The sequence below is a fragment of the Manihot esculenta genome, chromosome 4, assembly GCF_001659605.2.
Source record: "Manihot esculenta cultivar AM560-2 chromosome 4, M.esculenta_v8, whole genome shotgun sequence".
In the NCBI taxonomy this organism is placed as follows: Eukaryota; Viridiplantae; Streptophyta; class Magnoliopsida; order Malpighiales; family Euphorbiaceae; genus Manihot; species Manihot esculenta.
Window position 1 is genome coordinate 16,289,523 of NC_035164.2, and position 10,881 is coordinate 16,300,403.

Here is a 10,881-nt window from a genome sequence, read left to right on the forward strand (position 1 = left end):
TTAGAATTCACGAATATGTTGCATTGCATAACTTGATGATGATGTGGATGGATGTTGAATGATCCTTTAGTCCTCGTATGTTATGGTATGATGATGATACGGTACGGAAGACCAGTGAGGCCCATTCTATGCCCCTGGCACTATGTTAAGAGAAAGACCAGTGAGGCCCATTCTACGCCCCTGGCACGATTGGACTATGTAGAGGACTATTGGTGACAAGTTCATCCTTGATGTGATTTGTTTGTGCTGTGTTGCATTTCATGAAAGCATGAAATTTAAATTGAATGTTTTATTATTCTGCTCACTGGGTTTTATAGCTCACCCCTCTCCCTTAATCCCAGGTTTGCAGGAACGGGATAGACCAGGAGGTCAAGAAGAGTAAAGTCATGTTTTATGTAATAGCTAGTGGTGGACATGATGAATATTGAAATGTAATGAATGGTATTAATTAGTTATGTAATGTAATGATGTTATTGAGGATTATAGTTGTGCTTGACCCTAGTTTGTATGTTAATCCCTTTGTTTACATGATCTTTGAAATGTAATGGTTTAATGATGTTTTAAGTATGCCAGACTCACTATATGTTATGTTACCCCATTGGAGCTTTGTTGAGGACTCCAGTGTGGGGTTGATGATTATGTATATGAATAGTGCATGCACAGGTTGAGTTTGGTGAGTGAATGAAAAGAAATGTTCAAAATTTTTATGTATATGTTGATCATGTATGGGATTATACAGGTATACAGGTTGTATGTCAGGCTTGCTACGGGTCCCGGCGGCCTTATGCCAATCTTGATCCTAACGTCGGTAGCGGTCCGGTTTCCGGGTCGTTACACACATAAACCCGCACCCCATACATAGCATAACATTAATGCACATGCATAAAATCATGGCATTTTACATCATCATTCAAGATAGGACTCCATATCCTATCCTAGTGGACATGATTTTCCTATTGTGCTTGCCCTTCTATAACTCCTATGAGCCCGACACTCTCTAGGTCCGACCATATGAACCTAAGGCTCTGATACCAATCCGTAACGACTCGAAATCAGATCGCTACCAACGCTAGGATCCAGATCGACTTAAGGTCGCCGGGACCCATAGCAAGCCTAACATACAACCTATCATATCTGATAATCCCATACATGATCATACATTTACATAAAAATTTTAAACTTTTTCATTCACCAAGCTCGACCTGTGCATGCATCATAACCATAACATAAAAACCCCACATAAGAGCCCTCATCAAATGCTCTAGTGGGATATCATATCATACATCAAGGTTAGTTTAACATTTCTTAACATTAAAACATTTTATAACGATCATGTACAAAAGGGGATTAACATAACATTAGGGCCAAGCACAATACTAAACCTCATAACATTTTTACACCATACTTTACATTACATTATCTTTCATTATTTTCTCATGTCCACATCTAACTATTACATCCATAGAACCTTTACTCTTGCTGACATCCTGGTCTATCCCGAACCTGCAAACCTGGGGGTTAAGGGAAAGGGGTGAACTACTAGAGCCCAGTGAGCAGAATTGTAAAACAATATATTAAAATCTATACTTTCATGAAATGCATCACATCACAAACAAATCACATCAAGGATGGACTTGTCACCAAGAGCCCTCTACACATTCCAAGGGTGCTAGGGGCGTAGAATGGGCCTCACTGGTATTTCTCTTAACATAACATAACATAACATTCCAATGTGCCAAGGGCGTAGAATGAGCCTCACTAGTCTTTCTCTTACATCATGCCAGGAGCGTAGAATGGGCCTCACTGGACTTCCATACCGTATCATCGTCATCATATCATACCGAGGACTAATGTGTCATCCAACATCCATCCACATCAACATCAAAGTATGCAATGCAATATATTCGTGAATTCTAATGCAAACAACCTAGTATATATCATGGCATTCATGATGCATGATAATGCTTGAAATTTATTTGCTTTAAAATATAAAGATCCATTCTACTCACCTCAGGCTGACTCTGAACAGACTCTGAAGCAGCTATCTCACTGCTGGGGTCCTTGGTTCCTCGGGTCCGAACCTACACAGGTGGACTCAAATGAGGGACCAAACATACACTAACATGACTCTAAACATCTCTCCAAAAACCCCCTAAAAATACCATAAAACATTCATAGAAAGCATGCAAAGGAAGGTTGAACAGGGCACTTTCGGAGGCAGGTTCGGCGGCCGAAAGTACCTCCAGAGCCGAAACTCAGTCACCTTCGGCGGCAGGTTTGGCGGCCGAAAGTCCCTCCTGAGCCGAAACTCAGTCACTTTCGGCGGCAGGGTTCGGCAGCCAAAACTGCCTCCTCAGGCAGGTTCGGCGGCTGAACATGGTTTCGGCTGCCGAACCTGAGTTCTTCCAAAATGGCAGAACTCGAGCTTCTCTCCCACATTCAGCCAACCAAACCTTTCAACCAAACCAACTCATGCAAAAACATGCAAAAACACATCCTCAAGCATTTAGGGGCTTAGAACTAACCTATACCCCAAAAACATCTCATTCAACAAACAATAAACATACATTTCATCATTAACTCACATAAACCCTAACACTTTACAACTAGCCTAATCATGCATCAAAACTCTCTAAAACCCTTCAAAACATACACTACAAAAAAATAGTGATTTAGCGACCAAAATTTTGGTCGCTAAAAGGCAGAATTTGGTCGCTATTATGAAATAGCGACCATTTAGCGACCAAAATGAAATGGTCGGTGTTTGGCCAGTCGCTAAATTTTTTGCGACAATCTGGAAATTGGTCGCTAAAATAGCGACCAATCAGCGACCATTTTTTGGTCGCTAATTTGGTGTCATGGCAAATTAGGTATTAGAAATATTAGTCGCTGTTTGGTCGTTAAATGGTCGCTAAATTATGGTCGCTAAATGGTCGCTATTTTGGTCGCTAATTTGGTCGCTATTTCGTTGTTATTTGATCGCCTCAGGAAGAGCATTTAGTCGCTGTGTGGAAGTAAATTGGTCGTTAAATTTTGATCGCGAAATAATCGCTGTTTTGATCGCTAATTTGATGGCTATTGCTAATTTGATGGCTATTTCTTTATTATTTGATCGCCTCAGGAACGAGTAGTCGCTATGTGAAAGTAAATTGATCATTACATTTTAGTCGCGAAATAGTCCCAGTCACTAATGCCCCTCATAGCTTTGTGCTACTCGTGTTATAAAACTGAATCAACCCTTACAAAATATATCTATGACTAACCAGGAACAATATAAGCAGGAAAAACAAGAATTGTACACTAAAATATCATTCCTTTTCTTTCTATTATCAACAAATACAAAAGAATTATTTGAGGTTAATGTACAAATAAATCTACTTGTCACCACCTTTAAAACATAATCCCATGAATGATTTACATCTTTGTTTCAGAAAGAATAAATACCCTAAACATAGACTACTATCAAACCCACCACTAGCTTCTGCAAGTCTTTGGTAATCCCCTCATCATTGTGTATTACACTTCCAGTATCCTTTCAAAAAGGAACCTGAGAAAAGAAAAATGAAAAACTGTACAAAAAGAAAAAGTCGTACACAACTTCATTGCAAACCTTTTACCTTCTTCTTCTTAATGATTTGGCAACAAATATAGATACTGCATCAAAAGAAGCTCCTCTCCAACAGCAAACATGATCCAAGCTTACTGGTCAAATTAATGTAAGGTACTTGGGCTTCTTCGAACACAGTATCTGGAGGTAAAATGCAATCCCTAAACAGGTAGCAATATGCAACATTCGAGCTATTTCACACGGATTTCATGCCTGAAAACAGTCAGATTCTGAGTAAACCTGTCGCTGTTCTTTGCATCCAAGCTTCGAGTGACATCAGCCATCAGTTTGTCGAAACAAAGTGAAAGCCGCTGAGGTTGATCCACTGGCTGCAAACGGAACACAAAGTGTCAGCAAAAGTGATGATGCAACATTCATGATATCAGTACGTGGCTAATTTTTTTTATCAGAAGTGATGCAGGAAAATTATAAATCAAAATGTGGCTGTACTTCAACAATTCGCATTCAGAACTGCTGTTTCTAAAGAAAAAAAAAACTGCCATATACAGATTTCCTGATTCACCCATACCTGCTCACTAATAAGAATTAAGCTCAACATAGGTCTATTGAGACTCCACTGGTTGCCACAATCCTCAAACAACACAATCTCAAACAAGGTCTTCAGTATCTATAAATTTAAAGAAAAGAAATACACACAGATAAAAAGTGAAAGATAAAATTTAAAGAAAACTTCAGCTGCTTTCAATTTAGAATAAATTCCCAATTTCACTAAAAAACGAAAAGTTCTCTTCTTTCAAATAGAATCTCAAGTGAAGAGAAAGCTATACACGCTATACTGAATCTAGAAAACTTAAATAAAAAAGGAAATAAAGGGTTACTCAAAACATGATAAAGCTCCAAAGGATAGCATGTATCAACTAAATGATGAAGTTGGTAACATGAGAAAAGAAAGCAAATTGATTCTAATATTGTCCTTCCCTAGAACGAACATCCACCGCCCCCCTCTCTTTCCTTTTCAAAAGGCATAAGTGAACATGACCTTTATAATAAAGAATGTAACAGCTTACTTCTGGAAATAAACTGGGGCAGTCCACATTCCACAATGATTTGCAAATTTCAAAGAAAGTTACACTGTTTGTCAAAATAATCCAAAATGTTACCAGGAGATAGTGAAATTCCAGAAGGTTGTGCAAATGACGTGCTAGTGGAGCTATTTCAAAATAAAACAAGACCAGTGTCAGAGTATGAAAAATGTCTGAAGAAAATAGAATGCTGTTAATACACTTTAGAAAAGTAGAACAAGCAAAGTGCAACTGCTCAGGAAATCCAAAATAATGCTAATATGGAGTGCACAGAAGCAGTTAAGGTAAAACTATACAGCATTATACCTTGATCCATTTAAGTTTCTTTCATAACCATCACCACTGAAAGCTATAGTAACTCCATCTAGAGTATTGTGCTCCCATATCTGATGCTGTCCAGCCATTGCAATATAGACTTTTTCATTGACTGGCTCATAGCAGACATCCCATGGAGAGTTGAGAAGCTGAAGGAAGAAGTATGTATTTATAAATAAGGAAACATTGTAAATTTTATTGAATATATGCTGGGAGATGTCCAATTATTTTTTATGAAAGAAAAAGATTAATGATGCCATTAATCCCAATTTTATGAAGCATATTAACAGAAGACCCAAAATTTTAACACGAAACTAAGGAAGCATCTTTAAAGTACATTCGAAAGTACCATTTCCCTTATCTTACCTGAGTCGTTCCTTTTCCTCCACCTTTATAGTCAGAACCTTTGGTTCCATTCCCAGCAAGAGTCCGCACCATCTCATTCACAAAATCAATCTCCCTACAACAGAAAAATAATCATAAAATGATTTGCTATGAGGTCATGTTTACCAATGTAATTCATATTTAACTTCAATCAAGTTTATAAAAATAAATATCAAGTCCCCTATTGAACCAGTGAAGAAAAGTATTAGTATTTTAATTTAATCTTAGTATTTTAATCTTAATTTAAAAAACTATTAATATAAATTTAATATATTAATATTAAAATTAATATTATCATATATATTATAAATTGAATAATATATAATATAAAAACTATTAATTGCATGTTCTTCAACCACATCTCAAGCAGCAATAATTGCAAACTCGCCATAAGATTTAACCTTGTGTTTAACCATTTTACCCATATGTGATTGTGATTGGATCTCAATCATATCATAGATATAGTGAATTGGCAAACATAATACCTCGGCGCAGGCTTTCACTCGCTGCTGCAAATTTTTTCTCCAGATTTACTTCCCCTACAGCTTGAGCAGCGGCAGACAGCTGTAAGAAGATAAGTCAGTTAGACATATCCAGAAAGTAATCTTATAGTTTCTTCACTTTCATGTCTCATCAGCAAGAACAATCTACCCATGGCCCAATAAGGTTAGCTTTGTGGGTATTCACATAGGTATCTTGCAGAGAACAAACTTATATGTTCTAGTCATCCAATAAATTTTTAATTTAATGTCATATAATTTGTCATTTATAAATTTTTCTAACACACAATATTTGACCCTCAAACAATGTCAACAATGTTTAGAGCTGTAAAATTCAACAAAGGAGGCTGTAAGACTATTCTTTACAGCTCCAACATTAGGCAACAGTGTGTTCTTGATCTGTAAGTCAAATGTGGAATCATAATCTAGGCTATTCCCATGGCTCAAAATAATTATTCCACAAATTCCAGTTCTAATTCCAACGATAAACAAAAAAGGCCAAGACTCGAAATCATTGGACAAACGAACAATTATGCACAATTCCCCTGTTTGGATACAGAGTTGGGTCTGCACCATCTACTGGGAAAGCTCAAGAAAAACTCAATTTTAAAGAACCGAATGGTTACCTGGAAGGATCTCCTACAAGAAGCCAAATTCGCCTGTTTGGCCAGCCAATTCAAAACTGTGAGGCCATCTTCAAACGCAGCTGGGTATCTACTCTCTGGTGCCAATCTATACCCAACAGCAACAACAATTACGTCGCACAATTTGGCTATCCTCCTGCAAAAAGTATCGTTTGCCACCGAATCATTGCTCCCACTTACAAACCCACCTCCGTGAAACTGCAACATTACAGGCAACTTCCTGTTGAACTTACTCGTCGGTGGAGAATATCCTCCATAAGTGGGTACATCGTAATCTCGACTAGTAGCTAATGGGGAAGCGAGAGCGGTTTCAGGGAGGAAGATCCGGAGAGAAAGGGAAGAAAAGGGGTCGACGTGGATGTCCTTGGTAGCGACACCGTCAGTAAATAAAGGGTTGCTGGAGGCGATAGATTCATGGGGCCGAGAAGTTAAGCCAAAAGGGTCAGCTTTATCGCTGAAAGGAAGCTGTGATAAGCTCTGCAGAAGGCTTTTTTGTTGATATTTGAAGAAAACGCTATAAAGTTTAGCGATTACGCTTGGCATTTGTTTAGAGAACGAGAGAGAAAGAGAGGGAGAGAAGAGGCGCAAGGCTGTACCAGACCAGTGACGGAGAGGCCGAATGGGGGAGGGGAGGGCGGCAGAAGACTTAGAGTTGAGAGAGATTTAGGGTTGGGATTTAGGGGTTCTTTGTTTATTTAGGTTTATTTTTTATAGTTTATATTATTTAATTATTTTTATATAGTTTATTTTTTATAATTTATTTAGATTTATTTTTTATTTTTCAATTAAAATTTTATTTTTATAGTTTATATTATTTAAAATATTTTATACTATATATTTATTAATTTTATCTTTCATGATATAATTTTTTTAAAAATAAATAATATAGTTTTATTATATTAAAATATTATACTGTATTAATTTATAATAACACTATTTTAAATTATTTTTTAAAATAAATTATACTAAAAATAAGAATATATGTAAAATTATAAAAAAATATTTTAACAGTATATTAATTTTAATTTTAAATTTTAAATAAAATAAAATTTAATTAAAAATTAAAATAAAATTTTAAAAATAAAATGGTCGCTGATTGGTCGCTGATTGGTCGCTATTTAGCGACTAATTATTTTAGTCGCTAAATATGGTCGCAAATAACTCGCGCCATTAATTCCCGCTAAATTTAGCGACCATTTTATATTTGGTCGCTAAATAGCGACCAATTAACGACCAAAAATTGGTCGCTAAGCTTTTTGTTAAATAAATATATTATTTCATTCATTTAGTCGCAGAATGGTCGCTGATTGGTAGCTATATAGCGACCAAAAAATATGGTCGCTAATTTTGGTCGCAATTTCACAGTTTTTTTGTAGTGATATATAAAACATAAAAGAAGGGTAGGATCTCCACTTACCTCTTGCAAAATGAGAGGAGAGGCGATCCAAACTCGGAGATGGGAGAAATCGAGCTCCGGGGTCTCCAAGCTTCAAAACTTTGTTCTTAGCTCAAAAATCTTCAAAACCAAGTTAAAACTTGTCAAAACTTGAAGGATTTGAGGAGAAAACACAAGATCGACCAAAGGGTGGCGGAGACTCACCTTGCCCGAAAATAGAGAGAGAAAACTCGCCCATTTTCAGACAGGGGGTAATAGAGCATATTTTAGTCCTTTTTATCTTGATATTATTGATGATTATTTACATGATTTCTCCTTAATTTAGTGCTCTTGGCATTGTTTTGCAGAAAATAGTGAAAAAGGACACTTTGGAGAAAATCCCCCTAAAACTACCTTAAATGGAGCAAAGGAGAGCAAGCTTGCCAAGTTGGAATCAAGTCAAGCTAAATAAGGAAAGTTCTAAATAAGGAAAGTGGTAAATATGGAAAGAACATTCAGCCAAGGCAATTTGAAATTCAAATTTCAAATCTCCAAATAGCCCTTTCCTTATTCAAGAAGCCATATCTCAAGCTGCCTTATATGAAGAGCCAAATAAGGAAAGTATTTTGAAATTCAAATCTCCAAGATTCATATTCAGATTTGGGATTTCAAGATCCAGCTTACTAAGGAAGTCAAATCCAAAGATCACATATTTCCCACTTCATGCCTTCCACATTCAAAACTCAAGATTGCAAAAGGAGGCTCCACCTTTCTTAATTATGAATGGGCGGCAAAAGGAAGTGAAGAGGCAACTTGGACAGCAACTTGAACACACTTGGGCAGTATCTTGAAGACCTTGGGCAGCAATTAAAAGACCAAAGAGCCCATCCCTTACAATTTGATACATTCTCCACGTTTTTGCCTTCACACATGCACATAGAAGGCACATATTGGACCAAGGGCACTTTGGGCAGCCTCTAAAAGATGCATGGACACCCAAGAAACCATAGGCAGCCTCTCAAGACATATTTAAAGGTCTTATGAAGACAAGAAGAGGCAGATTGGACATCACCAAGGTTCGGCCAAGCAAGGGCAGCCGCGCCTCCCTTCTCCTCCTTCTCCTCCACCGCCGGTTCCTCCTCCTTCTTCTTTTCTTTAATTTTCTGTTTTGGTTCAGCCATGAGTGGCTGAAACCTTAATTCTAGTTGAGGATTTGTTGAAACTAAGGTTTTTTTATGGATTGTGAGATCTGAACATAAACTATTTGTCTTTGATTAGTTCAATATTCATGCAATTGTGTGCTTAAATCTAAGATTGCTTTATTGTTTTAATTAAATTGGCCACTTGATTCTTGATTGCAAAGTTAATTGATTGTTAGTTGGGATATTTGTTAGTCCGTAATTGCTGGAAATATTCTGACCTAAGAACACTTAGTGTAAAAACTAAGGAATTGTATGATCTAGCATCATCTTCATGCGTTTGGAGTAGCTAGGATTGGATCTCTCTAATTCTTTATGCAATTGACAATTGTTTTGATGCCTAAGGCCCAAGGACGTTCCTTGGCAATTTGTTAATTAGTAATTGATTAGAGGACGTTCCCTAATTAATTTAATCATAAGGAGAGACATGGTGGTGAGAAATATTTTCCACCTCCATAACTAATCTATTGAATCAATCAAGAGAACATAAGTTTCAATGATTAATCCAAGAAACCAAGGTGGATCCATATCTTCAACTAGACCTTTCTCATATTGATTTCCTCTTTTATTTTATTAGTACTTGCTGATTTAATTGCTGTCCATAATTAGTTTAATCAAAGTAATCTCAAAAACTCCCTTTTTACTTTATTGCACTTTACTTTTATTCTGCTTTCAGTTACTTGCTTTCAGTTGTGCTTTCAGTTAATTCTCTTGATCTTGTTTGGAAAAATAGATAAGTATTCAATTCTCTGTGGATTCGATCCTTTACCACTATCTGCAGTTGTAAAATTGTTGATAACCGGAAAGGTTGTTTTTTATCGGCTTCAACAACCGCGAGTCAGTGGGCCTTTTATAGGTGGCTGGCCAGACCACCTTAGGAAGCCAAAAGTGCCTCCGCAACTCCACCATGTTCAGCGGCCGAACATGGGGTTCGGCGGCCGAACCTGGGTTTCTCCTCCAAAACATTTTCTTTCAAAACTCAAATTCTTTCTTCATTAAAACCATAAAAACATGTTAAAACATTTTAGAAAAACATATTTTACACTTCTAGAGGTTTTCGACATCCGAGATTCCACCGAAAAATAGGAATTCCGATGCCGGGGTCTAGCCGGGTATTACAAATCCCAACAATTGAAGTGGATCCAATTCTTCAACTAGAGCTTTTCTCATTATTGAATCTCTTTATTTTTATTATTCGCCTTCTTTTATTGCTTTTAGTATTAGATCAATTCAATCAATCTCAAAACCCCCCTTTTACTTTTATTGTCAGTTTACTTTGCTTTCAGTTATTTTGCTTTCAATTTATTTTCTTGGTCTTGATAAGAAAAATAGATAAGTATCAATTCCCTGTGGATTCGATCCTTTTGCCACTATCTACAGTTGTAAAATTGTTGATAACCCAAAAGGTTATTTTTGACCGGCTTCAACAACCGACTGTCAAAAATTGGTGCCATTGCCGGGGAATTGATTTAACTGATTTATTTTTCTTTCATGACCAGATCTGGACACAAGGAGACTCTGCCTTACGATCCAGTAATTGAGCGCACAATCAGGAGATTAGGGAAGCAAGCAACTCGACTTTGGGAGACAACTGAAGCCGAACCTGCGTAGGAAGAGCCACCCATCGCAGAGACCACTTCTGAAGCCTCTGAATCGCATCACCAAGCCACAGAGATGGCTGAAAACGTGGCAGAACCTGCTGCCCATGCTGTCCGTGGGGAAATAATACAAGAAAATCCAGCCATGAGGGCCCCAATGCCAAGAGAAAGAACCATGAGAGAGTTGGTAGCCTCTATAGGTGATCAAACACCTCT

The 10,881-nt window shown here is 37.1% G+C and overlaps 1 protein-coding gene across 6 annotated transcripts; it reads right to left on the reverse strand.

Moving 5' to 3' along the window:
* Positions 1 to 3,296: 3,296 nt before the first annotated feature.
* Positions 3,297 to 7,184, reverse strand: LOC122723484 (probable carboxylesterase 11). Of its 6 annotated transcripts, none has more exons than XR_006350390.1 (8): positions 6,476 to 7,184; positions 5,835 to 5,913; positions 5,332 to 5,425; positions 4,957 to 5,114; positions 4,729 to 4,778; positions 4,137 to 4,235; positions 3,618 to 3,936; positions 3,297 to 3,547 (listed from the first exon to the last, which is right to left on the reverse strand). XR_006350390.1 is itself a non-coding variant. In XM_043955681.1 (7 exons), the coding sequence occupies exons 3-6, from the start codon at positions 5,401 to 5,403 to the stop codon at positions 3,884 to 3,886; spliced, it is 333 nt and encodes a 110-aa protein (XP_043811616.1). In that variant the 5' UTR covers positions 5,404 to 5,425; positions 5,835 to 5,913; positions 6,476 to 7,184; the 3' UTR covers positions 3,297 to 3,547; positions 3,618 to 3,883. The 6 variants fall into 6 exon arrangements, 3 of the variants coding, with proteins under 3 accessions (XP_043811616.1, XP_043811615.1, XP_043811614.1); XR_006350389.1 differs by having other exon boundaries at positions 4,636 to 4,778; XR_006350388.1 differs by having other exon boundaries at positions 4,137 to 4,778.
* Between the last annotated feature and the right edge of the window lie 3,697 nt (positions 7,185 to 10,881).